Source organism: Podarcis muralis, chromosome 7 (assembly GCF_964188315.1).
Source record: "Podarcis muralis chromosome 7, rPodMur119.hap1.1, whole genome shotgun sequence".
NCBI lineage: Eukaryota > Metazoa > Chordata > Lepidosauria > Squamata > Lacertidae > Podarcis > Podarcis muralis.
This window is the reverse complement of record NC_135661.1, coordinates 53,484,462-53,511,524: the sequence shown is the minus strand read 5'-3', so window position 1 is coordinate 53,511,524 and position 27,063 is coordinate 53,484,462. Positions and strand designations below refer to the sequence as shown.

Below are 27,063 nucleotides of genomic sequence, written 5' to 3'. Positions count from 1 at the left end.
CAGCATGGGGTGAGTCAGCTGCAAGTCTTGCAAAGGGAGGGAGGGGTGTGGCGGCAGATCTCAATCTTCCCTGTCTCTGAGATGAAGCTGGTTGCATCTCTCTGGGCTTTCTTGTTACCATCCGTCTGTCTCTGGAGACAGTGGAGGAGTCTGCCTTTGGGAGTGAAGGCAAACTGTTGGAAGGAGGGAAGAAACCCCACAGCCCTTGGCTTTTGGTGCAGCCTGCCTGTCTCTGCAGTATTGGGCTAGCAACATTTTTCCCTTCCCAAGCCTGACACCTCACTTCCTGTTTTTCCAGCATATCTGGCATACAGTGGTACCTCAGGTTAAGTACTTAATTCGTTCCGGAGGTCCGTTCTTAACCTGAAACTGTTCTTAACCTGAAGCACCACTTTAGCTAATGGGACCTCCTGCTGCCGCTGCACCGCCAGAGCACGATTTCTGTTCTCATCCTGAAGCAAAGTTCTTAACCTGAAGCACTATTTCTGGGTTAGCAGAGTCTGTTACCTGAAGCATATGTAACCTGAAGCGTATGTAACCCGAGGTACCACTGTACTTGGGTCACCTGGGGAAGCTATTTCTCCCAAGAACCATCCTCACAATCTTGCTTTGCTCTGCTCTTCGGGCTGACCTCTGTGTCTTTCCTGCAAGCTTCCTCTGCTATTTCTAAAGCAGAAATAGCCCCTACCATGCCACTTTTCTTTCCCGTCCCTCTTTCTGAACACCTGGGCTGTCCATTCAGTTGGTGCAGGCAGGGGGCCAAACCACCTTGGCATCTCCTCTAACCTCATCACATTGACCGCAAAGAGTTTCTGGAAATGAGAGATCCTAGTAGTGTACAGGCATGCTGCCTGTAGATTGACACAAAGCTACCACTGGAAATGGAATCTTTTATGCAGTTTCAACATATGCTACTCAGTTCCTCAAGCCAGAGGATTCTCCGTGTGACTTACAACACAATTAAAATCCACTTAAGCAGTAAAACCAGTAAACAGAAAGTGGAATAGAGACACCCAACTCCTTTCTGCAGTCACTCTTTGGGCAGTTCCCTCTTTTGCTGGTCATTTTCAGACATTGCCTCCATCTTCTGCTGGGGTTTTTATCCACTGAGTGGTCTTTGCATTCCAAGAATTCTGAGTTGCAGCTCACCCTTCCTGAGTTCTTTGCTCACCCCAAGGTCCACTGAGGAAAGCCAGCTGCTGGAGGCTCTATCTGCTTTGGGGTCCTCCTTCCTGGGACCCTCCTTCCTGGGGCCTACACCACTGACGTAGAGCCTAGGGCTTTATTTCATAATGGCTTTGGTTCTGCATGCTTTAGAACAGGAGTGGCCCATGGTCGGCATCCAGCCCACCACCGTAGCTGTACCTGTGGCGATTCACCCACATTCAGAGCAGAGGGAAGGGTAGCACAAGGGTGGAAGAGGAAGCTGCGGGTGGGTTTCTAATCAGCTTAACCTTGCATGCCACCTTTTCTGGTAGCAAGTATTCGTACTTGAGGGTATGTCTGGAGCCAGGGAGGGTTCTGCGCTAACCACCCCCCAAATCATGGGAAGTTGGCTATCACTTCCTTGTGTCTTTTGAGTCACCAGGGGAGAGTCTGAATTAGTCCTTCTGTTAAACTTGAAGGATTTGGGGAAGGAGCACAGGGTGCCTGTCAGGATGGGCCTGTTCCCTGTGCTAGTCAGCCTGCTTGGCTCACCTGCCCACTGCTCACCTGGCTTTGGCTACTCAGGACTGTTTCCTCACTTTCGCTTTGCTTTCTTTGCTGCCCTCTTGATTCCCTAAGTGAGCAGGCAGGCAGACTCCCTCTCTAATATTGGATGTGCTTGTGTTTTGCAGCTGGAGGACTGCACCTTGCAAGTCTTGCCTTCTGGGCACTACCTGGACCTGGAGCTTTCCCTGCTGGAGCAGAAAGATGAGCTGGAAGGGTTCTATGAAGAAATCAGGTGAAAATATCTCTTTGCTGCAGGGTATATTTACTCTTTCCCAACCTGTATTGGGCAGCACTTTCCATAGGTTTCTGGCTTCACAGGTTGCCATTTAAGCCTAACACCTGATGCAATCTTGTCAAGCAGATCCCGAAATATGGTTGTTAGTAGATGTCCACACTTGTGAAGTTGGCATGGTTAGGTGGTCAGTGCCCCAGGTTCCTCTTGCCTCCCTCCTGAGCTAGTGGCATCTTCTCTCTTCAGCTGTTTGGTGAGCAAATGTGTTGAAGAGGAGGGGGAGGAGGTTCCCAGTAGCTGGCTGGCAAGTGTTCTTGGGAAGCAGACTGGGGCTGAGGGAGCCTGTGCTGATCTAGGTCCTGTTTCCTTTTCTGTCGTTGCAGCAAAGGGAGACGGCCTATCCTGCTTCTCCGCACACAGCTCTCTGTCCGAGTCCAGGCCATCCTGGGTGAGTCTCAACTCTGTTATTGCTTGGAGCTCTTTAGCTCTTGCTGACCACGGATTCTGAAAGCACTTGTTGGGATTGGCCTTCCAAGGCACGACCACGGGAGGGCTAACACAGGGTCAGCTGTTGCTGCTGCTGCCGCTGCCTAACTCTGAACTTGGCTTCTTCTATTGCTATGCGGGGGAGAAAATACCTTGATGTGGGTTATCTGGAATTTTTTTCTGTGCAAATTAGGGTAACTTGCCCTGGAAAACTTTCTGCTGCCCTCAAGAGTGATCCAGTCCAGTAGGTTTACTTTTATTTTTACTTAGTAAGCAAAGCTAAAAGTGCTGGAACCGCCAAGTCTGCCCAATTATTTCTATTCCCTCTAGGGTACAAAAGATAGACAAGTCAAGCTTATTATCTCTTCCTATTTTAATTTGAGTGTGTAACAACCAAGAAACTCTTCCAAACTGAGGTTTTACCCAGATTACCAGTGCCAGTTTGCAAGCCTGAAATATGGCTCTTGGGACACCTTGCTTTGCAGCACAGTTAGAGCCTGTGGCCTTTCATCTCCCATGGGTCAGGGTGATGGCAGTTGTTGTTCAACAATGTCCAGAGGGCCAAAGATTCCCCATTCCTACTTAGCAGCCTTAAGGTACCTTTGTCCAACTGAAGGAATCAACTGTTCACAACTCATACGGAGGGGGAGGGAAGCTTTGCTTCTCAACTGAGCCAGCAGACGGCTGCCTCTTCCCTCTGCCTCCTGCCTGCAATTGTTCTGCATGCTACTCTGCTGTTGCTTCAGTCCTGCCTGCTGTTTCCTAATGATTCAGCACACGCACTCCCGGGCTTCCCTTGGTTTGCATCCAGTCTTGTCAGAGCTGATAAATGTTGCAAGTATTTCCGGAGCCTGTGTGGGCGGCTGCTGGGCCTCTCCCTCTGCACTCAAAATAGACTCCATGTACTGGACAGCAGGACTGCCCCAAGAGAGAGTCCTGGAGAGCCAGAGGTTTATCTGGGAGGTGCAGTTGGGTGACCACAGTGAGGGAGGATGCTGGTGGGAGGAAGTGCTGAAGCGCCGGCTTCTTCCCTGTGGCTTCTCTCATTATCCCAGTGTGGCCAGAAGAAGTCAAGCCTCAGAAGAGGAGGAAGGGGCTTGAGTGGTGATGCTTAACTAAGTCAGTGGAGAGGGTTCCTTCCTGCTTAATCTTTCATATAGCAAGGAATTCTAGAAACCTGGCAATTGTTAGAGTAGTAGCTAGTTAGTATTTTCTGACTAGGATGGTTGCAGTTCCAACACATACGGACAATAATGGTGGTTGCAAGGAGTTAGCAGAAGATGTTGAATCTACACTGAAGAGACCATGAAGGCAACAAGGGTTCGGCTTGGTAAACAGCCCTGCTCTTTGAGTTCCCAGGGCTCTGTTGCTGCCTGCTTGGGAAATATGTACCCTTAAAGAGTGTCTTTTGAAGGGGCTACAACCATGGAATGTAGCTTGGAAGTCAGGCAAATAATGGAGTGTGAGAAAAGAGAGAAGTCTTTGGCCCGGCAGGAATCATAAAAAAACACATGGCTTTCTGTTGCTTTTCCTGCCATAGTTTTGCAAATTAAAGTTCTACAGTCACAACCCTACTTGGGTTCTTGCTTCACTCATGAAACATTCTGGGAAAGGTTTGGCAGACGCAATCCTGAAGTGGAGCCAAAGTTCACAGGCTGCTCTTTGACCTTGTTGTTCCTGGCAGGCTAGTGTCCGAGGGGGGAATGTGCTTGCTGTTGTGGTGGACCAATGCACTCCATTATCTGAATGCTCCTCTACTGATATTTCTATGTACTGTTTCTGTGGGGTCACTTGCCTCTTTGTTATCCAACCCTTGCTTTCTTTCTCTGTTAGAGGGTCTCTCTACATAGGGTCAGAAAGCTGCAGAGAAGTGTTGAGTGCCAGGCCTTTTCCCTGGGGGGAGTGGGTTCTGTTTGCATGGTTGCATTCTCTTGCAGTAGGACTGTAGGTGCTGATTGATACCCCGATGGTATTTTTACTTAGGCAGAAAGAATCCAATTGGTCTCACATAACTCTGCCCAGGAAAAGATAGACTCTATACAATATTTTCTGCCCCACATTTTCTTGAAACCTACAGGAAGGGGGACTCCACAGCCAGATAGACAAAAGTTTTCCATTGGTGAGAAAAGAAGTGATTCCCGGCTTTTAATTAAAATCTGTGTGCTTTATTGCACTGGTCAATTAACATGTTCTGATACGGTACATCACCATTATCACTATGTACCGTGCTATCTCTCAAACTTGACTTGCTGAATGTTGGAAGATTCAGGACAGAGATAATTAAGTATTTCTTCACATGGTGTGTGATTAAACGATGGAATTCACTTCCACAAGAGATAATGATGACCACTAACTTGGATGGTGTTAAAAGAGAAATATTTTCTCTTTTATGCCTATGAAATAGACAATTTCATGCCTATGAAATAGACAATTTCATGTCCTCTAGCCACAGTGGCTGTGTTCTACCTCCACTGTTGGAGAAAGGATACTTCTTAATACCACTTTCTGGGAATCACCACAGGGGAGAGATTTGTTGCATGCATGTTGTGCTTATGTACATCCCATAGGCTTCTAGTGGGCCTCTTCTTTGAGAACAGGATGTTGGGCCACTGGTCTGATCCAGCAACCTGTTCTCATCTATGTGGAGTGTTTGGGTTGCCATCACAAAGCTGACCACCTCCCCTACATATCACCAGTTGCTTTTGAAACTTCTTTCAGTTTACAAAGCAGCTGACAATCTGGGGAGAAAAGCAAGTCTAAATCCCAGGCCCTTGCTTGGGGGTGGGGCTGCCAGTTACACTTGCCCTGGGCCTTGGAGGGCTAAGTTGGCCATGGGGCCATGCCAGTGACCGGCTGCTTTTTGGTTTGAGGTTATAACTTTATTCCAATAGGACTCCTGCCCCCAAGCCTCAGACAAGCTCTGCCCAGGCCTGCTGAATTCCCTTTCAATGCACTGGGCTAGTTTCCTGGTTGCTGGATCCTGAACATAGCCTGGTGCTCCTCCTTGCCCAGAAAGTGATGGGGAAAGAGGACTAAGCAGGTGCCATCTGGGGACGAACTTGGCTCTCTGCTGCTATGTCTGTCCATGTGAATGTTTGGCCCTTCATTTCCAGGGGTTGGAAGAAGCACTCTGGGCAGCCTGGCGACATCTCCTGGGTTTTCTGCCTTCAATTATTAACAAGCACTTTTTAGGTCTTAAAAACTTGTTCAAATTTTTAACACGTGATGAAACCTTTTGGGTTATATCCAGTTGCATCCCTCTGTTGTCCTTAATGCCAGGCAACAGAAGGGACACCTCTCCTCCTTCTGGCACCAGGTCTGTGGGCTCTTTGTGTAGGGCTGGCCCTCTCCTAGATGCCTGCCCTGCTCCCCCACCTCCCCGTTCAGCTGATGATTCCTCAGTGTGGAAACAATTGTGCCCTCCTGCAGAGTGAAGTTTGCAAGGAATTCCAGGGAGGCTCCCACTGCTGCATTTAGGCCTGTTGCCCAGTTGGCTGTCTTCAGTCTCATTTTAAGCCACAACAGCTCCAGAGTGCCATAACCTCATTCAGTTCAAGTTGGGTAAACTTTTAATTTTGGACATGTGCGGGAAGTGCTATTCCACCGGAGGTTGTCACACAGTGTGTGCCTTGAAATGCAGGAGCTGGGAACTTGTGAAGAATCCGTCCTGCTTCAGAGCCAAGCACCTCTTGAGCAACAACATTCCCAAGAAGACAATTGGGACTGCTGCACAAGTGGCTCTTCCTCTCCTGCACCTTCTGAGCTGTCCCCCTCTTTCCTTCCTGTCTGCCTGATCCATGTCTGGCTCTTTTCCTCTGTGTGCACATGCTCTTTGGCTCACATGCCCATTCCCATCAGTGGCACTGTCATCGGCATGCAGATGTGCTCCCTTGCCAGACCCTTGTTCACCAGGCTGCCAAGGCAGGAAGTGTTGGAGGTTTTGTCTTCATTCATAGAGGAAGTGGAGCTTCCGTTCTGCCTCCTGTTCATCTCCACCTTCGCAGGCTGCCGCTGCTGTAGTAAAATCTACTCTTGCTCCTTTGCAGACTGCAGGGTGAGGCCCCTGTGCTTTGAGTGAGAGTGACTTGGAAAGCAAGATGCTAGGAACAAGGTGCTCATCCTCCTAACCAGCCCCCTGGACCTGCTAAGACCCTGTCCTCAATCCCCACCCGAGGCAGCTGCCTTCACCACTGCCTGTCTGTCTCTGCACTTGCTTGCCTGCCTGTACCTCCCACATCCCTTTGCGAGCAAGCAGTGATTCCTATGAATGCTGCAACTTGATAGAGTGGGCAACAAAATGGGGGTGGAAGTGGGCACCTTCACCTGCCTAACCATTCCACCTGCAGGGGGTCAGGACATCCCTACCACCTGTTCAGCAGTCACACCAAGAAGAAGCAGAAGTCCCAGATGGTACCAGCGGAGCAGGGCCGGTGACCTCTCTGCTATACCATTCTCTTTGAGAGAGAATGCCTCAAGGGAGAGAGGCATTACCTGCCATTTCATTTTGACTAGTCAGTGACACTGGCTACCTTGACATCTTGGTGCCTGAGGAAGCAAATGGCACATCCATGTCTCGATGGAGCTTTGGTCTGTTCCAGGGAGGAAGAGGAGCCCCCTCCGCTTGCTTGTTTATAGTGTGCAGGTCCCGTGCTCTGGCTCTGGGCTGAGAGAGGAGAAGAAAGAGCAGCCTGGCCTCCCTCCCTCTCTCTTTTGTCAGAGGTCTCCGTCTGTGCATAGGAAGCTGTAAGAGATATTTATATAGTATTGCAGAAAACAGGAAGACTGCAAGCTCTGCGCCAGCCGGCCTTACTTGGGCTACAGCTGCTCTCTGGCGCTTGGCCCACAGAGGTGGCCTGAGGAGAATGGCCGCAGCTTCTCTTCGGTTTCAAAATGGGGTCACTGGAAAGAAGAGGGGGCAGGCAGAGCCGAAGGAGCAACCTTTGGCAGTGCCACTTTGCGTGGGGAAAGGGCCATAGCATTGTGGTAGAAGAGCATCGGCAACTCCTGCCTGTTGTCAGTGGCACCACTTCTGCCTGGGAAGAGATCCACGGCCGCAGGAAGGCCGATGAGAGGGAGGGCTGGCCAGAGGAGCTGATTCTCTCTGCTCCAAACCTGAGCCAGTATTGGCTTCAGAAGACGGAAGCCCCACAGGGGTGGTTGCTTTCTGGGGAGGGGTAGAAGAGCAGCTGTTAGGCATGCAGAAGGTCCCAGGTTCAATCCCCACTAGCAGCATTTCTAGGTGAGGGTAGGAATGCCCTCTGTGTGAAACCCTTGAGAGCCATGGCTGGCTCTCAGTGTATGTATACTTTTTGAGCTAGAGGGACCAAGTGGTCTAATGACTCCATATAAGGCAGGTGGTGTGTTCTGTACCAGTCCATAGGCATTGTGCGGTGCCCTTTATTCCTTGTTATTATTATTTGTTTTATTATTATTTATTAGATGCATATACTGCCCTTCATCAAAAGATCTCAGGGTGGTTCGCAATATTCTCCACAGTTGTGCTCCCCACACAACTGAATCACACCCCTTTGCCCTTTCCTGCTCTCCCTTTCCACTCTGCCTTCTGTGTCTGGTCTGACTTGAGTTGCAAGCCTGTGCAGTGCCCATGAGTTGAGGTGAGGGCTGCAGGAAGGACAAGAGAAAGCAGATCCTCCAGAGGCAGCCCTGGAAGCCCCACGGTTCTCAGGGGTTTCTGGGGGTGATGAGGCACCCCTTAGGGCCTCCCTCTGGGGCTGGGCCAGGCCACTTCAGATGGCCAGGAAGGACTGAATGGCTGGACACTCCTGGACAGAAGTAGGCGAACCTGTCAAGATGAGCCTGCCCAAAAAAGGGGCCTTAAATAGAGGGAGAAATTGCAGGCTACTTCTAAACATCCAGGGAGGTTGTGGCTCAGAGGGAGCATTGACAGTCTGTTCTCTCAGCCTCTGAAGTGATGCTTCTGCTGCTGGGCTGATTCATGGGAGCCCTCGTGGGCAGCAAATGTGTGAGAGAGAGCCACGTGGCAGTGGTGCCAATGAAGGAGAGAGTAGCCTACATCCTGGCAGCTGCACCAGTTGCAATTTCTGAAAGTCTTCAAAGGCAGCCTGATGTAGGGCTCCTTACACTGGCTTGTCTTTGACGTTACCGGTATGAAAGTAGGAGAGGATTCATCCACCCTTTCTAGATAAGAAGGTGCATGCTATGAGATTTAAAAGTTCTTTTAGAAACTCCCTCTAGCTATATAAAGTGCTCAGGTTCAGGGATGGCAGCCAGTCCCAAACCTCAGCCCTTTAGTGCAATAGCACAGTGGAGGACGTTTTTAGGCATGGGGGGCGGAGGAGCTGCCCCTTTCCTTCCCATAAATTGCATTAAAGTGCTCAAGTAGAGAAATGCTTTTGGGTGGAAAAGACTGAACATGTAAAATTAAAAGGGAAGCAGGTGCTTGTGGGGTTCTCTTCTTTGGGTGGGCCAGTTGTTTCTGGTCAGCTGCAGCTACTGTGCTTATTCTGCCTTGCTTGGTTTTGCTTCTTCAAATAATGGCAAGTGACTGGCCCCAGGTCACCCAGGGCCTTGAACCCTGGTTGCCCAAGTCTTAGTCTGGCACTTTCACTGCTGTGCCGCATCAGTAGGTTGTTTTTGCCTTCTTTCAAGCTAGCACTTCCAGGCATCCTGAAAGCAGCTGGTGAGGAGGGGTCTCCTCCTCCTGCTGATTCCTTTGGAGCTCTGAGATGGACCCAGGGGTGCCTGTTCCTTACAGACAGCAATATTTTGTTTTTCCTCCAGAGAAGCTCTACAGGTCAAAGGGCCCTGAACTGAGGCGCTCCCTCTTCTCACTGAAGCAGCTTTTCCAGGTAAGGTTCCTGCCAGGCCCGCCCTGTTCTGCCCCCAGCAGGCGCGGCTTTGTTGGGGAGGGTATTGAGCCAGCCAGCCCAGCGCTCTGTGTGGACACCACCAGGCTCTGCTGCTGACTCTTCATTTCCCCTCCTCTTTGCTCTTGCAGCTTCTGCTCTCCTCTTGCGAGACTGGACTGTGCACAGACCTGTTCCCTATATGAGAAGGCAATAAGCAAACAGCCTCCCCCCATGCCCCCTCCCCCAGCAGGAGATTCTCCCAGATTGTGGGCTGCAAGTGGAGGGGTGAGCATGCACAGTACGACCTTTTTCTGTGGATTACAAGCATTCCTCTCTCTGGATTTCTGCTGCAGGAGGATAAGGACCTGGTGCCTGAGTTTGTGAATTCAGAAGGGCTGACGTGTCTCATCACAGTGGGAGCTGAGGCTGACCAGAATTACCAGAACTATATCCTCAGGGGTAAGTGACCACCAGGCCAGCAGGAAGTGGAGAGAGTGTATGAGAGAGAGAGAGAGAGAGAGAGAGAGAGAGAGAGAGAGAGAGAGAGAGAGAGAGAAAATCTGAGCCCCTAGAGTGGATAACATTTGGGACCTCCCACCAAAGAGTCAAAGTCGGTGAAATTAAACTGACACCTCCAATTCCCAACAGAACATCCAGAAAAAGGATAGAGCACCCTAGAGATCTCTGGGAGGAGTCTTTTAAGTGGAGCTCTTTCCCAGTTTTCATCTGTACTGAAATTGTTTTAAATATGTTTTTTATTATTTTATTCCTTGCTGTTTGCCACCTGGGGCTCCTTGGGGAGGAAGGGTTGAATATACATTTAATAAATAGACAGATGCCGTGGCTTCCCCTTTTTGCGGTCTGCATTTGCCCATGTACAATGTTGATCAGAGGGATGCTGACAGTGAGGACTGTGTGTGACTCTTGTCTCTGACTCTCTGCCTCCCTGATACTTAATCCAGTATGGGGAGCAGACCCAAGGCTGGTGTAGGCAGGCTTTGCAGGACTTATTTCTCCTGTTTGCCTTTAAGCATTCCTATATTTTCCTGCCTGAGCAAAATTTCAGTGGCCAGGTTTAGACTGCTGCTGAGGAATAGTGGCTAGGTGAGGAGATTTGGCTGTACTAGGAAGTTTTTTGTGGTTAGGTTTTTTAATGGTTGATAGCTCCATCTCACTGGCTACTCAGCTGGGGATGTGCAAACAGGCAAAATTCAGCATGTAAAATTTCAGCTGCAATTCATGAGCCGTCTTGGAGTTCACTTTTTCTTTTCTTTTTCTTTTTGTAAAATGATCTTTATTGGTTTTACAGATTTTACAAATTTCACATCGTAATACATAATACATACCTTATTCCTTTTTTAGAGTTAAAGTATTAAGGTTAAAAGTTGAGAGGCCACTTTTTCTTAATGACAGAGCTTTGGGCCCCAATTAAAGGAGATGTTGGTCTCCATGATCATCTCTTTTCTCCTAGGACCATGGCACCAGTGGAGGGAAGGAGCTGAGACCTTTTCTGTCTGCTCCCCCCCCCTTCTGATGCTATTTCCTCTGATGTCACTCATGTAAAATTACTGTTTGCCCTGCTGTAGGGAAGATGTGACTGTGTGTCTATTTTCCCAAATGGGGCAAGCAGCAGCTGGGGGAAGGTATCAGACTCCCCCCACATGGCTGGTTTTAAAAGCTTCATTTGGCCCTTAGTCTCAGGGGCTTGTGACTGGAAGGGACCTTTTGGCAGCCTCTGTGGATCCTTTTGACAAAGAGGACTCTTTTGGAAGCAGCCTAACTTTGCAGCTTGCACCTCAGGGTGGAAACAGCCTGCCCTGGCCTCAGCAGCCTTTTGTGCCAAGTCATTCATGTCAGATGTGCAAATCAATCCATACTCCTGACAGCTAGCCTGCCCTACCCGCCTGCCTCCTCTGGGCACTGCCATCTGCTGTGTGGCAATTCCTAGTAGTAGTATTAGTAATAATATTATTGCATTTATTTATATCCCACCTTTTTTTTTCTAAACTGGGACTCAAGGCAGCTTACACAAATTAAAATGGCACACAGAACATACAAGAAACTAAAAACATAAAAAGAGAATAGTTAAAAAGTAATTAAAATTCTACAGAATAAAAACAAAAACAAATTTATTAAAAATACAGATAGTAAAAAACAGCACAGCACTATTAAAAGCCCCTTCCTTAAAAGAACAGTCAGTTCCCAATGTTGGAATAAAACAGTCTTCACTTGCCGGCAGGTGAAGCAGGGAGTCAGTCTAGCTTTTGTAGGAAGGGAGTTTCAAAGTCTGGGAGCAGCCACCGGGAAGGCCCTCTCCTCACATCACCACCTAGTGTCCCACTCCCCAGTTGATGTCTGCATTGTGAGGGGGGAGAGAGAGACATCACCCTGAAAGCCAAAGAGCCAGACTGAGATGGAAGGACCAGAGGAGGGAGCAGAGGAGACTTGCTGCTGAGTGGCAGGCATCGTGTGGAAGCTCCACTGCAAGTGAGTGAACAAGGCAGTTGCCCATGGCCAGCTGGCATCCTCACAGGGTTCTTCACTCCTTCCTTCCAGCTCTCAGCCAGATCGTGCTCTTTGTGGATGGGATGATGGGGGTGATAAACCACAACGAGACGGTGCAGTGGCTGTACACGCTGTGCGGGAGCTTGGTGAGTATGTGGCTGCCACAGAGGGGAAGATCCTCTTGTGAGCATCAGAAGAGCCCTGAAGCTGAAGCTGGATCAGGTCAGTGGCCCACCTAGTCCAGCATCCTGTTCTTACCGTGGCCAACCAGATGCCCCAATGGGAAGTGCACAAGCAGCAACTGGTATTCAGAGACAGTGGAGGAAGAACGTAGCAATTGTGGCCACAAATTTGTCTATTCCTCCTTTAAAGCCATCCAAGCTGGTAGCTATCACTGCCTCCTGTGGGAGGGAGTTTGGTACAGTGGTACCTCTGGTTAAGAACTTAATTTGTTCCGGAGGTCCGATCTTAACCTGAAACTGTTCTTAACCTGAAGTACCACTTTAGCTAATGGGGCCGCCGCACGATTTCTGTTCTCATCCTGAAGCAAAGTTCTTAACCCGAGGTACTATTTCTGGGGTAGTGGAGTCTGTAACCTGAAGCGTCTGTAACCCAAGGTACCCCTGTAGTTTAATTATGCCCTGCGTGAATAATACTTTCTTTTATCTGTCCTGAATCTTCCTGCATTCAGCTTTGTTGGATGTGCACAAATTCCAGTGTTATGAGAAAGGGAGGTGGGATGGGCTTTGAAAAGGGAGGGTTGTGTGATGTCCTCCTGACTGAGGCCCAGTTTCCAGCTCCTTCCATCTAGCTTTTCTCACCTCCCTTCACAGGAGAAGGTCATGGTCTCAGTGGCAGAGGAACCAATCCCCAGTGGCATCTCAAGGCAAGACGGGAAAGTCTCCAACCTGAAACCCTGGAGAGCTCTGGCTAACAGTCAGCGCAGGGGAGGCCAGGCTGAGTTTGACTGAACAGGATGCTAACTAGATGGGCCACTACCCTGATTCTGAAGGCTTTTCTTATGAGTAGACCCCAGTAGCCTGACCCACTATTAAGCAACTTCTGCTGTCCCTCTGCTAGTACCGCCTGGTGGTGAAGACGGCTCTGAAGCTGCTGCTGGTCTTTGTGGAGTTCACGGAATCCAATGCCCAGCTGCTTGTCCAGGCTGTCATAGCAGCAGAGCAGGTCAGAGGTGAGTGTGCCACATGGCTGCCCAGGAGAGAGAGAGAGATGGGCCTGATCCCATTAGCCTCCAGATTGGGAAGAGCAGTCAGTGAATCACAGCAGGCAGCCCCTTGCTGGGCAAGGCCAGTGATGAGGAGAAAGGAGGGTCTTTTCCTTGGCTTGTGTGGTCAACCACATGCCTTACTCATTGCCTTACAGGTGGTTTTCCGTGGTCTCCCATCGTGGCAATCCTGGAACAGAAGAATGGAGCTGACACGGAGCTTCAGGTGTTCGCCATGACACTCATCAACAAGGTGAATATTGCCCAGGTGGGGAGGGAAGCAGCAGGTGTCAGGCTGTTTTGCTGAGCTGGGCTGAGCCGAGCCGAGCACCTTTCCTGCCCTGACTATGGTGCCCTGTGTTGGTGTTGTGCAGACTCTGGCTGCCCTCCCTGACCAGGATTCCTTCTATGATGTGACAGACTGCTTGGAGCAGCAGGGCATGGAAAGCATCATCCAGCAGCACATGACCAACAAGGCTACTGACCTGGACTTGAAGCAGCAGCTGGTTATCTACGAGGTGATGCATCTTCCCCCTTGGCGGGAGGGAGCTGGGTATAAAGAGGAGGCCTCTAGAAAAAGCAGGCAGCTTCCCCACTACACACTCAGCACCTAGCAGCCTGCCCTACCAGGCCCCCCTGAGCTTCTGTCTTCCTTGCAGAATGCCCTCAAGTACGAAGATGGTGTGGAAGAGCCTCCCCCTGGAACACGCAAAGAGCGGAGGAAAGGGGAAGAGGGCCGGAAGGGGCAGCGACGCTCCCTGGGCTACATCCTGGCCCAAGAGGAAGGCCAAGGGGCTCGACCTGCAGAGAACTTCCAGCCCAGTCCTGCAGAGGCTGCCAGCCTGGACAGAGAGAGCAGCCAAGACAGGTGAGTTGGCCAAGGCAGTTTCTGCTTGTGGCTTTTGCTCTGCTCGGAACTGGTGGGAAAGAAGCTGAGCCAAGAAGGTTGAAAAGGCCCAGCTGAAAGAGTGGGGCGGTTGGCGGAAGTTGGCAGGAGGCAAAGGGAGGCTGGAAGAGGAGTGTGTGGGTCCTCCAGAGGCCACCTTTGCCTGCCTGTGGTGATATCGCCTCAGAACCCCTTACTTGGCCCAGGAGGCCCTGTTCTAGGGAGCTGCCACAGAACGACTAGAAAGTCTTGATGGGCCCCCATTGGAGCCTTGTGTGCTCACAGCCCTCCTCCTGCTCTTCCCCCTCCCCCTTTTCCAGGCCCGCCTTCAAGAGCATGTACAGCAGCGCATCCAGTGTTCAGCTTTCCACGCCATCTGTTTCTGTGGAAGGAGAGCAGAGTGGCAGCCTGGGCGAGAGGAGCATTTTCAAGTAGGTCTCTCTGGCCAAAGGGGACACAAGATCTCTCCCTGCTCAGAGCTGCCAGAAGCACTGAGCTTAGTATATGGGGCTGGGGGGCAGGTGAGGAGATGTGGGGGAAGATATTGACCATGCTGGGGAGATTCAGGAGCCCTCCAGAAGCTCCAGGGGAGATGGGCTTGACTCTCCCCATTCTCTTCTTCCCTGGCCAGCAGTTCTGAGGAGGCAGCTGTGGCAAGGAGGTGTCCGGTTAGCAATGGTGGATGGGGAAGAGGTGGCAGCCCCTGCTGTCCACTAAGGCAGCTCCCCTTCCAAAGGGGCTTTTTCATGTCCTGCAGGGTAGGGTGGGGTGCAGCATGGCAGTGAGAATGCAGCAGGAGCCTCAGAAGAGGAGGGGGCCTGTGGTGGTGGTTGAAAGAATCTGGTGGCTCTGATGCAATTCACCCAAAGTGAATGGAGTCTATAATCAAATATTTGCCCCCCTCCTTTCTTGAGATGGCCTTCTGTAACCCTCCCCACATGATGGAGGGCTGTGCTATAGATGGGGGGATCCCCCCCCGTAAATGGTGCTGAACCCCTTCCTCTGCAAGCTATTCCTAGTGCCGAAGGAAGGCAGGGGGGATTCAGAGCACAGGTGGATTGGAGGGTGGCAGGTTTTTCTGTGGGAGGGGGTAAGGGCCTGCTGGGCTGGGAGAGGCAGTCATCCTTGTTGCACAAGTTGGACATTGAAGCCAGCTGTCCTGGAGAGTTCCTTTTCTCACTTCTTCTCTCCTCTTATTGTGCCTCACCTCCTTCTGCTCCTGGCCCAGCCCACCACCCCTCTTCTTTTTCTTCTTCTGCCACCTACTTCTCTCGCGTGCTCTCCTGCTTAAACTCCCTTTCCTTTTCCAGACTTCGCGAAACTGCCCCTGCTTGGTAAGTGATGCCACAGATGTATCTTGTGTGTGCGTTTGTGTGTGTGGTGCTCTTGGCCCTGTGGTTTCCTTTCCTCTGCTGTTCATAGCTTTGAATTATTGAAGGAGGGATCTGTTTGCAGGCTTGGGGCTTCTGGCATGTGGTTTGGGCTCCTCTGCCTTTGTGCTTCTCCAGCGACTTCTGGGTCTGGATCCTGCTGGATTGCCTTTGACACAACAGAGGAGGGGAGTATGCCGGGGTGAAGGGCCAAGGGTCTCAGCTGAGCTGAGGCACCAGCAAAGAGGGGACACGATCCTGGACCAGTTTACAGAGTCAAGAGTGTGGCAACAGCCCCGTGTTGTGCTTCTGAACAGCTGCAGTGTTTCCACTTGTGGTTGTGTGGCTGGCATCTGCTTGGGGCTCCAGGAGTAGACCTTGGTGCATGCATGAGCAGCCCTTTCGTCCAGACTTGGAACTCCAAAATGAGTGGCTGCGGGGAAGTGAGGTGGGATTTCAGCTGGACAGGAGGAGTGAGTTCACCCCCAGATTGCATGGACCTCTCTGCTTTGGAGCTGGTGTAGCCTTGGCAGAGCTTGTGGGCATGCAGAGTGTGGTTCCTGTGCCCAGTGGCACTAACTGACTTTTTCTCCCAGGCAAGAGGAAAGCCCCTCAGTATGTGGGGACAAGCCTATTCTGAGGCGCTTTGAGTAAGTACAGAGAACATGTGTGTTTCATCAGGCTTAGGCTGGTGCTGGAGGTCTCGCTTTGGTTTCAGGCCCAGGAATTTGTTGATCCTTGTTGAGTTCCTCAGGCAAAGAATCCTCCTGAATCTCTGCAGTGGCCTCAAAAGTGCCTGGTGGATGGAAGCCAATACTCTTGGGCAGCCTTGGCCCCCTGCCACTGATAGAAGGTCCTTCCTGGCCCACTGGAGGCAGTTCATCCAGCAAGCTGCATTTGGGCCTCTTCTAGACCCACCATCCCAGCTGCCATGTTTCCTCATACAGGGCAGCATTGATGTCAAGACCACCCAGTAGCCAATCCAGGTTACCTAGCAGAGGAGGTGAAGCTGAGAAGCAGTAGCAACTTGCCAAGGGACCCCCAGTGAATTACAGGGCTGAGTGGGGCTTGAGCTGCTGTGTGCCACCCATCCACTCTCTCTTCCATCTGCTGCACTGTCCTGGTCCATGCTGGCCTTCTGGTGCCCACAGGAGAGGGCAGGGAGCAGGATTCGGGGCTGGCTGAGGTGCCATACTTTCTTGACATCCCTTTCCCACCTTATAGGCTGCTGGGTTCTGTATGAGATGGAGCCCTGGACCAGTTGGAGTGTGGCTGTCCTGGAGCAGTCCTGTGTTGAGGAAAACTGCAGGAGCTTGGGAGAAAAGACTGGAGGAGGGTCTGCGCAGTTGTCTTTGCTGATGCTATTGAGGATCTCAGCCTGTACCTCTTTAAACAGGCGCTGAGAGAGCTTTGGGCCTCAGAGGAACCACCACTGATGGGGGTGTTAGCATTTGTGCCAAGTGCTGGACCTCCTGTGTGTTGCAGTGTCTGATAGATTGGCTCTACCAGTCTCTGGGGGGGACAGCTGTTGGGTGGGATGAGCCTCATCCTGATTGCTGTGTGGTGATGGAACATTGTGTCCCTGGTGCTGAATGATGTAGCATTTTGCTTCTCTCATAGAGCACGCTTCCTGGAAAATCTTGCTGCTTCCCAGAAAGAGAAGTTGGTTGCAATCTCCAAGGGGCGAGCCGAGGTCCTTGCTGAAGCTACTCCCAGCACTGAGCAGCTCTCCCCAGGTAATGCAGCAAAAGAGCCGGCAGTGTTGGCTACAGTCCCTGCTTTGGCCAAAGGTTTGTTGCTGAGGCTTCTCCTTTTCTGTGCTGCTTGTCAGCTGCCTAGCCTGTCTCCTTTCCTAGTTAACTCTTCCTCTGTGCCCTTAGGGAGGTGGCGTGAAGGACAGGAGAGAAACGGTGATGGAACAGAGCTCAGCTCTGCATTGGCCTTGGCTGGCTTTGAAGGCGAAGAGGCCAGGGAGAGCCTGCCAGGCGAGGGGCCCTCCAGCAGCAGCCCTGGGCTGGGTCCCAATTGCACCCCAAGCCCAGAAAGCCCAGTTCCGCTGTGTGATGGAGAAGATCCCCGCAGCCACCCTGTGCCTGGAAAGAAGCTCAACCTTGACACACTGTTCTCCAATAACAGCCCTGCAAGGCTGGAAGGTGTGATTCTTGCCCCAGCAGAAGAGTTCCAGGCAGACGCCGGGAGTGAAGAAGGCAGCCCACAGAGCAATGGGAAACAGGGCAGCCCCTCCAACCTGCAGGCCCGGCCATTGCGGGCTCAGTTCAGCCTTGAGGCAGAAGCCAGCCTGCAGAGCCTGGAGAGGACTTTCATGACTCCCTACAGGAAGGGAGCAGAGGTGATGCGAGGGCCCCTGGAGCTCAGCCCCAAGCACCTGAAGATCAGAGATTTGGACTTCTCTGACCTGGGTGAGGAGGAAGACTTTGATATCTTAGAAACAGAGACTGTGCCTGACCATGTGGTTGTGGCTGCCAGTGGGGCTCCGGCCCCTCCACCCCTCCCTCCCAGCTGCCCTCCACCCCCACCAGGCTGTGCCTTTCCCCCTCCCCCTCCCCCACCCCCACCAGGCTGTGCCTTTCCCCCACCTCCTCCACCCCCACCAGGCTGTCCTCCTCCAGGCTTGGTGGGCTCCTCCAGGGAAGATGCCCACTCCCCAGCAAAGAAGAAGAAAACTATTAAGCTCTTCTGGAGGGAGCTAAAGAACGTGGACAGCTCTGCCAGGCGGGAAGGAAGAGGAGACCCCTTTGGGCCAGCCACTCTGTGGGCATCTCTGGAGAAGGTGGAGGTCGACACCACCAAGATGGAACATCTCTTTGAGTCCAAGACGAAGGAGGTGCTGAGCTCGAAGGTAGGTTGGGGCTCCTTAGTGTTGGCTACAGGAGGGAGGAGGACTCTCTCCTGAGCTTGGGCTGTGGGGTTCTTGCAGGAGGCTTTGCCCATGCTTTCTAGTGGGGTTGTGGAAAGGGAATGCAGAGCATTTTTAATAGACTTATTTTTAAATAAGTGTGCCAGAGGCTCAAAGCAGAGGAGCCCAAGGAGCAGCCTTGCCCTGACTCTTGGCCTGGTCTGACAGCAGCTTCCCTAGGGCTCTGGAAGCTCCCTTGACCTGCTCCCTGGAGGTGCCAAGAACTGATCCAGGGACTTTGGGCTCTGCCCTTGAGCTTCTCTCTGACTTCCAGTCTCCTCTATTCAGTGCTGCTCTTCCTTATCACTGCCCCTTCGACCCTCTTGCCTTCAAGGACTTCTAGCCCATGTGATTTCTTCTTCCATCTTGAATGTGCCTGGAGCAAGCTGCGCTGTCAGGGCCTAGCCAGCAGAGCCTCAGGCAGAGACTGTTCTTGTCAGTCAAAGAGAAGAAGCTTTGTCCTTTGCAGGCAGAGACCAGCCACTATCTTGCTCTGGGGTCCTCTGCCTGTCCTGCCCAGTCATGATACTTGCGGGTTGACATTGGGTCCAGGTCTCACCTGCCGGTTTACGCTACCTTGCAGGAGAGTTGTGGGGCTGAAAGAGGAGAACCTCCAAAGATGGGGTGATAGTATGACAGACAAAAACATCAACCCTTCCCTTCTTTCACTCCCAAGAAAGCTGTTGATGGGAAGAAGCTAATTGTGGTCTTGGATCCCAAGAGGAGCAATGCCATCAACATCGGCTTGACAGCGCTGCCTCCCGTACACATCATCAAGACGGCAATTGTCAACTTCGATGAATTTGCAATTAACAAGGAAGGGATTGAGGTGAGAATTCTGTGTCTCCTGAGAACCCTTGACCATAAAGAGGCCTTCTGGACTACAACTTGCATCAGTCCCAGCTTCATTCGCTCATGCTGACTGGGACTGATGGGACTTGTGCTCCAGAGCATCTGCATGGCACCCGGTTTGGGAAAGCTGCCATGAAGGGTCAGGTGGAGTCATTGTGTCCTGACCCAACACCCTCTTCCCTCTTGTTTTGCAGAAAATCTTGACTATGGTTCCAACTGAGGAGGAGAAGCAGAAGATCCAGGAAGCACAGATGGCCAATCCCGACGTGCCTCTGGGTTCAGCTGAGCAGTTCCTCCTCGCTCTCTCCTCCATCACTGAGCTCACTGCCCGGCTTCAGCTGTGGGCTTTCAAGCTGGACTATGAGGCCATGGAGCAGGTACACCCCTGCTCAGGATACTGCAGAACCTCTGAAATTGGGGGTGGCGCAGGTGGATCCCTCCCCGAGTGCTCTAGCCAGTCCTCCCCGTAAATTTGGTTGGACCTTCTTGCTGGGCTTAAAGGCAAGGGGGCCATCGCTGGTGAACCAACCTGCAAGGGAACCGGCTGGCTTGGCGAGAGTGGCTGCTGTGGTTGGTCTGGCCACATGGCAAATGGTTCCAGGTGTCACTCAGCTGCCCTTTGCTTCCTCCTCCTGCTGAATCCATCCATTGCTTTTAGGTCCTAAGCAAGAACCTGCGTATCTGGGCCAGCAATTTGCTTGCTCCCTCCAATTTCTGGTCGCAAACAGGTCCTTACAGCTTGTCTTCTGTGTTCCTGCGCAGGAAATTGCAGAGCCGCTTTTTGATCTGAAACTTGGGATGCAGCAACTGGCCAAAAACCAAACCTTCAAGTGTATCCTTGCCACCCTCCTGGCCATGGGCAACTTCCTGAATGGATCCCAGGTGAGGCATGTAATGAGGGCGGGGGCAGGGGCTCAGCTCAGGAGCCAGCACCAAGCAGCTCTGAGCATAAGCTGAGCACCGTTTCCTTCAGCAGGTGGTCAGACTTCTGGGATTGGAGCCTGAGTTTTTTTGTTCACAGGGCCTGCCCAGATTTTTTTCTTGCCTTTCATGGACCCTCTTAATGTCCACTGTGGTCACAGGAAGCTGCCTTCTGTCAGGTCAGGCACTTTGCCTGCATCGCCCTGGAGTCCACTCTGGCAGTGACTCTGACAGAGCCAGGTCTTTCTCCTCAGTTGCACCCAGACCCTCTTCCAAACTTCAGGCACTGGGACCCTCCACCTGCCGGTAGATGTGCTGTGGGGGCAGGTGATCCTTCACCTGGAAGCTGGGGCTCTTTTTGCAGGCATGCAGTGACTCTTCAGTGTCACACACAAGGCCTGTTGGCTGGCAGCTCTTGCCATCCCCATTGCGTGTGTGTCTGTGTCATGTGTCAAGCACAAAGGCCTGTCTCAGGGCACATTGTGCAGGGAAGGTGGGAGGTAGGGCAGACTTTTAGGGCTGGTAGTGGCGACAGCACCTTCCTTTGGTGCAAGTAGCAGCTGCCAGGTGTCTGTCACGCTGCTGCAAAGAGAACAGGTGAGGAGCCCTCTTCCTGGGCTCTGCTTCTTCCTGAAACCTGGTGCATAATCTTAAATTCCAATTTTTGGGTTTTCAGAGCCAAGGGTTTGAGCTGAGCTACCTGGCCAAGGTGTCAGAGGTGAAGGACACAGTGCACCGACAGACCCTGCTCCACCACCTGTGCCACTTCGTGGTGGAGAAGTTCCCGGACACGACGGACCTCTACTCAGAGATCGCTGCTATCACTCGCTCAGCCAAGGTTAGGGCTGTGTGGGTGGGGGCTTCTCCTCTCCTGCTTCTGGGAGGATTTGCTCTGAGAGCCACATCCTGGGCCAAACTCCTGTGTGCAGAATTGATTTGTGTTTGATTTATTTGGCTTGTATATCACTTGAGCCCTTTTCTCAGACATATATATATATATATATATATATATATATATATATATATATATCCATCCATCCTAGTAGGAAGATGTTAAATACTGCACAGTATCATTTCGATAGCAATTATTAAACCACAGAACAAAACCCAGACTGAGTAAGAAGGAAGTTGACACTCTGAACCGTGTGTACAGGACGGCAACCAAGACGATAAAGAGTCTGGAAACCAAGCTTTATATATATGAGGAGTGGCTGAGGGAGCTTGGTATGTTTAGCCTAGAGAAGGCAGAGAGGTGGTAGGACAGCTGTCTTCAAATATCTGAAGGGCTGTCACATGGAAGGTGGAGCAAGCTTATATTCTCCTCCTCCAAGGCGTAGGACCCAAACCAATGAATCATAGAATCATAGAGTTGGAAGAGACCACAAGGGCCATCGAGTCCAACCCCCTGCCAAGCAGGAAACACCATCAGAGCACTCCTGACATATGGTTGTCAAGCCTCTGCTTAAAGACCTCCAAAGAAGGAGACTCCACCACACTCCTTGGCAGCAAATTCCACTGTCGAACAGGTCTTACTGTCAGGAAGTTCTTCCTAATGTTTAGGTGGAATCTTCTTTCTTGTAGTTTGGATCCATTGCTCCGTGTCCGCTTCTCTGGAGCAGCAGAAAACAACCTTTCTCCCTCCTAAATGGATTCAAATGACAAGAAAGGAGATTCTGACTAAGCATTAGGAAAAACTTTCTGAAAGCAAGAGCTGCTCACCAGTGGAACAGACTTCCTTGGATGGCGGTGGGCCCTCTTCACTGGAGGTTTTTTAACAGAGGTTGGATTTCCATCTGTTAGGGAGGCTTTAACTGTGATTCCTGCATTGCAGGGAGTTGGACTTAGATGACCATTGGGATCCCTTCCAAAACTACCAATTTTATGATTCTATGAACTCTTTAACAATATCATGATTAAAGCTGCCCATATTTAAAAGTTTTTACCTGCTGCGAAAAGGATAGTGCATTTGGCTCCCATGAGGAGCATTCCGCAGAGAGAAAGGGGGCTGTTGGCAAGAATTGCAAAAAGGCCTTGATATTTCCCTCCAGGTGGACTTTGATGCGCTGGCAGAAAGCCTCCTGCAGCTGGAGCGACGGTGCAGAGTGTCCTGGGAGAGCCTGAAGGCCATCACAAAGCACGACACAAAGCCGGCCCTAAAGAGCAAACTGATGGACTTCCTTCACTCCAGCACCCAGAAGATCGTCATCCTCAAGGTGGTCCATCGACGCGTGTTAAACAGGTCTGTGTTAAACAGGGGAGAGGCCTTTGGGCATCTGGCTTCCCACTAGGTGCCCTGGGTGGCCATTGTGAGGGCAGGGTCCTGGCCAGCTGGGCGTCTCTTCTGTTCTTGTGGCCGTTCTGGGGGTGTCGTTTTAGAGGTGTCCTTTTACTGATTACTCTGTTGATGTGGCTTGATGTTCGGTTTGTTGCTCTTGCTCAGAGAAGAGCAAGTGAGTGACAAAGGTTATAAATAAATGAATGCCCTGGGCAGGAAGGAGGGAGAGGGTGGTGATGCCAGTCAGTTTCCTGCAGTTCAGCCTCTGCCCGCAGGTTCCGCTCCTTTCTGCTGTACTTGGGCTATGAACTACGCTTGGCACAGGAGGCAAAGGTCACGGGGTTCTGCCGGACCCTGCGGGAGTTTGCCCTGGAGTACCGCACCTGCCGGGAGCGAGTTCTGCAGCAGCAGAAGAAACGAGCAGTATATCGCGAAAGGAACAAGACCCGCGGCAGGATGATCACCGAGGCAAGTTCTTCCCGCCCCTCCTAACCCTTGCCTCACCTGTCCAGTGGAAACTTCCATCACGTGAAGAGGCTTCCTAAGCCCTCTTGTGTCCTTGCAAGCAGCTCCTGTGACAACATCTGTGTTGTTGCCTCCCCAGCTGGCAGCAGGTGGTGTACCCCCTGCCCTTCCTCAATGCAGCATTCTTTCTCTCATTGTAGATGGAGAGGTTTGCTACCGCCAGCAAGCCCGAAGACAGTCCCGCCCCCGCTGTGCTCTCGGCCAGCCCCGAACAGAAGGACGAAGCTGGTCACAAAAGCATGGCCACAGTGCTTATGTCCACTCCAGAGCCATCTGGCCGCCGCTCCCGAGCCAGCAGAGGTAGGGAGGTGGGGAGATGTGTCTGTCTCCAGGTAGGGTCAGTCTCCTTTCCCACCCTCATTCAGCTTCTTGGCCACTCCATAGCCCCTCTCCCTGGGGGTCTCCCCAAGCCACCAGCTTCCTAGCCGCTGCCTGGCCTTTACAGCTTTGTGTTCTCGCTTACAGTGGTGGTTTGATAATTACAGTTGTTGCTGGAGTGGTTAAGAAACTGGATCCTGACACAATGGATGGACAGTTCCCAGGTGCAGGCACTGGGTTGTGTCCCAGCTCTGAATGAGGTTGTGGTGCTGTCAGAGCTGCCCCAGGTCCCAGCTCACAAAGGACCAACGCCAGTTCGTTGTTATATAAAACAGTCTTTATTGAAGCACAGTTTCGCTTTCACAGCCGCGGCGCGCAGCTCTACGTCTCAAACTCTAGACCGCCGAAGCTCCGTCTGAGTATCCTCCCCCCAGACACCAGTTTAAGACTCTAGCCTTGCTCCACCTCTTCCTCTGCTCTCTTCTCTTCTGGGCCCGCCTGTCCGCTGGGGTCTCGCCTCTCCTAGACTCTTCTGACGCTGAGTCTCCTGAGTCCTCCCCCTCCCTCCGGCGGGCTTTAGGACCTGGTTCCCCATCCGGGTTTCCTGCTGTGCCGCGCGCCTGTACATTCGAACTTGGCGCGCGCGCCCAGCCGGCCACCTTCCTCCTGACCGTTACACTGCTCCTGTCACTGCTTCCCCCTTCGGGGAGGCTAGCTGCACCTGACTCTCCCTCCGTTCCCTCACTCTGCGATGGAGGCGTGGCCACCTCTGACTCATCCTCTCTCCCTGCTGGAGGAGAAGCTGGCCCTGATACATGTGACTCTTCCCCCTCACTACGCTCTGGTGGAGGAGCTGGTCCTGCTCTCCCGCTGCTGCTTTGGGAGTCCCCGCTGGCCCTTGCTTCTGGTGTGTCCCCCCTGGGACCCCCCTTGCCCTGGCCATCGGCGCCCCCCTCTGGGAATCTTCTGATTCGCTGGAGAGACTCATGGAATCTCTCGGGCCACTTTCATACTCCCCTACGCTGCCCTCAGATTCTTCCCCTTCGCAGCCTCATGATCAGACTACTTTAATGTGGGGCTGCCCTTGTGCCTGATCCAGAAGCTGCAACTGGTGCAAAATGCAGCCGCTTTGGGTGCTTGGCAGGAGACCCACAATCCTGTCAAGCATAGATTCTGATTAGGGCAGGATGGGGACAGGGATGTGCAGCCAATGGGCATTTTGTTAAGGTAATGCAATATGCCCCCATATGACCCCAATGCAGAAAGATCAGCACTTTTGGCTACTGAACCCAAGTACAAAGGTTTGTTATTTACATTTAAAACCCTAAAGAACATGGGGGCAGGTTCCCTACCAGGTGGACACCCCCAGTGCAGGCCAGGCTGCTCTTTCAAGGAGCCCCTGCTGGTCAGCCTGCAGCTGGCAGACTGTCTTTTGGTAACCATGCAGGTCTTTCTGTGATCAAGTCCAAAGTGGGAGGGAGCCTGCCTCTCAGGAGCTGGTTTTCACGGCAGCCTCCTCTGTTCTAGGTTTTGGGAAGATCAGCCCCGCCAGCGTGACCCCTCCTGAGGACGATGCCTCTGGCTCTCCTGAGGATGCCTCTGAAGAGATCATGGACCGCCTGGTGAAGTCTGTCACCCAGAGCACTCCTCCCCGGCCAGGTGCAGGGAAGGAGCGCAAGCGCTCGCGTGGGAACCGGAAATCCCGTAAGCACAGAGCTTCTTTTATTGCCCCTTCACAGAGTGCAGCCATGTGTCTGTTTGTGTATGTGTATTCATTTGTGTGTGTGGAGCACGCTTGGATCTCCATTCCAGGCAACCCAAATTCAAGACTGGCAGAGAAGAGTGACATTGCTTGTGCCAATTGGCCAAGGGGGCATCATTTATGAGTTCAAACTTTGTTCCCGTTTCTTTTTCCCTTTTGCATCATTTCCTCTGTTTTTTGCCAATCAAGGGGCAGGAGTGAGAGCCATGAAGGGACTGTCCCACATTCCACTATATCTTCATTTGTTTCTCATTTGTTTTCTTACATTTATATCCCCCCTTTGCACCCAGGGGGCTCTGGTGGTGCCAGCTTTGGCCTTGTTTTGGGACTGGGAGCTCCTGCCCTGTGGCTGTTGGGATGGGGGAATCCTAGGCTGCCTGTGTTAGAATGTCCCTGCTTACCTGGACTTCCTTGATCCCTTTGTGCTTCTTCTCAGTGAGGCGCACCCTGAAGAACGGCCTCAGCGACGAACTTGTCCAGGCTCTGGGCCTGGCGCAGGCGGCTGGAGTAGCAGTGTGATGGCGAAGAGGGCCTGTGGCCTTGGAGGAGCTTCTGAGGTAGAGCAGACTGCCCATCGGCTGGAGGAAGCTGGGGCTGGCCACTGCTTGTGTGTCCAGCAGAGCCCTGTGATACCTGCGCAGTTCTACGTGAGAGATGCTCATCACCAGATTTGCCTCGAGTGGAACCTTGCCAGCGTGTTTAGCTTTTGTCACTCCCTGAAGCCAGCCCCCTCACCTTCCCCTGACTGTGGTGCAGCTGGGGGGGGGCAGTGCTGGCCATGCTGTGCAAAGACTTTCTCAGAGTGTGGGGGAGGGACCCCACCTGCCTAGAAAAGTATTATATATTTGTGTGTGTGTGTGTGTGTGTGTGTTTAGACTGTTTCCGTCCAGTTCCTGATTGAGGGGCATGGCTCAGGAACGAGAGAGTTGGCTACCTGGCTGCTGGGAGCCAGCTGGCTCCAAATCAATTAGCCTCTCTCTCTCCTGGGACTTCTCCTACTTAGCAGGTCAAATAGTCCCCAGCCCTTCTGCAAGCCTGGCCGCTCCTGACTGTGAGATGGAGCCACCTCCCTGGGCAGCCCTGAGCCCAGTGAGCCTTGGGACAAGCTCTTCCTGACGCCCCCCCCCCCCCCCGCAAAGACAGGCTCTGCTGGCCTGTGTTTGTCTGCAGCAAAGTCGCTTGCATCCCCTGTGTGATAAACTCCCCGCAGTCCCAACGTGAGGGTCCGTTCTGGGCAGCCGGAGAGCTAAGTGAGCAGAGGGGACATTTGGGCACCTCCCGCTGCCATCCAGGTACAATCCTGAACAAGGGTTTATAAAGCTGGCAGCCAGCTTCCCTGTTGCACAGAGCTCCTAATCAGTGGTTGGCTGGTGTTCAAATGAATAATGAGAAATAAAGGCTGTTACAATTCAGGCTGATGTTAGCGTGGCAAAGTTTCTTTCTTTGTAATATTTCTGTGCTGGTATGCAGAGGCTGTTCTTAAGTCAGTAAACTGAACAAAAGGCAATAACCTTTCCTTCATTAGCTAAGCATTATTGTTTCTGAAAGCTTTCCTTACAATGATGGGAAACATGGTGGGAAGTGGAAGGTCCCCTTTGGAATGAAGCCCCAGAGCATGGAGGTCTTACAGCAGTGTTGGAGGCCCCCTGAGGTGGCATTTCCAGAGCTCTCTAGTCTAGTGGAGTCTGAGAAAAGGGTCCCCAGGGACCGGAGCCACCTGCTCTTCCTAGGGCTGCCTGCAGGTGGCAACAAAGCCCCAGAGCTGACTGCCTTGGGTGACTGTCCTGCCAGATCGCCACCACATTTGGCTTGAGCCAAACATCTGTGTGACTTTCAGAGGGTAATTTGAAATAATTTCAACAAGGTGAGCATATTCCTAACAGGGAGTGGGCCTTTCCACATCTGTATTAAAACCCAGTACAGTCTGGCATAAAACCTTTTTGGCATCAGCTGATGAAGGGGACCATGAAAATCCCCACCCCTAAATTCTTTTTTTGCTAATCTTATCAAAGCTACCTGCACTAAAATTCTAAAATGAAGCAAAAACAAAACTGGATAATGCTAAATAGCAATGCTATTTTAGTAATTTTACTATTTATATGTCACCGGTGGTGCTGGGCAACCAGACCCCTCTTGCTCAACGATGGGCTTCTCTGAAGGGGCTGAAGCCAACCATCTATCTTTTGCACACAATGGGACACTTGGCGTTCCACGGATCCTTGAAGCCAAAGGAAGCCTGCTCAGCC

The 27,063-nt window shown here is 51.9% G+C and overlaps 1 protein-coding gene across 1 annotated transcript in view; it reads left to right on the top strand.

Moving 5' to 3' along the window:
* The window catches only part of FHOD1 (formin homology 2 domain containing 1), a 33,575-nt gene extending 7,340 nt beyond the window's left edge, over nucleotides 1-26,235 (top strand). The window contains exons 2-22 of the mRNA XM_028739466.2: nucleotides 1,839-1,945; nucleotides 2,329-2,393; nucleotides 9,194-9,261; nucleotides 9,615-9,720; nucleotides 11,818-11,912; nucleotides 12,847-12,958; nucleotides 13,150-13,244; nucleotides 13,366-13,509; nucleotides 13,651-13,859; nucleotides 14,198-14,308; nucleotides 16,868-16,983; nucleotides 17,128-18,107; nucleotides 18,841-18,993; nucleotides 19,211-19,393; nucleotides 19,779-19,898; nucleotides 20,614-20,775; nucleotides 21,986-22,176; nucleotides 22,488-22,680; nucleotides 22,878-23,037; nucleotides 24,583-24,759; nucleotides 25,254-26,235. Coding sequence (XP_028595299.2) covers nucleotides 1,839-1,945; nucleotides 2,329-2,393; nucleotides 9,194-9,261; nucleotides 9,615-9,720; nucleotides 11,818-11,912; nucleotides 12,847-12,958; nucleotides 13,150-13,244; nucleotides 13,366-13,509; nucleotides 13,651-13,859; nucleotides 14,198-14,308; nucleotides 16,868-16,983; nucleotides 17,128-18,107; nucleotides 18,841-18,993; nucleotides 19,211-19,393; nucleotides 19,779-19,898; nucleotides 20,614-20,775; nucleotides 21,986-22,176; nucleotides 22,488-22,680; nucleotides 22,878-23,037; nucleotides 24,583-24,759; nucleotides 25,254-25,336 — 3,630 coding nt within the window. The 3' untranslated portion in view covers nucleotides 25,337-26,235. The remainder of the gene's footprint in view (nucleotides 1-1,838; nucleotides 1,946-2,328; nucleotides 2,394-9,193; nucleotides 9,262-9,614; nucleotides 9,721-11,817; nucleotides 11,913-12,846; nucleotides 12,959-13,149; nucleotides 13,245-13,365; nucleotides 13,510-13,650; nucleotides 13,860-14,197; nucleotides 14,309-16,867; nucleotides 16,984-17,127; nucleotides 18,108-18,840; nucleotides 18,994-19,210; nucleotides 19,394-19,778; nucleotides 19,899-20,613; nucleotides 20,776-21,985; nucleotides 22,177-22,487; nucleotides 22,681-22,877; nucleotides 23,038-24,582; nucleotides 24,760-25,253) is intronic.
* Nucleotides 26,236-27,063: the final 828 nt, after the last annotated feature.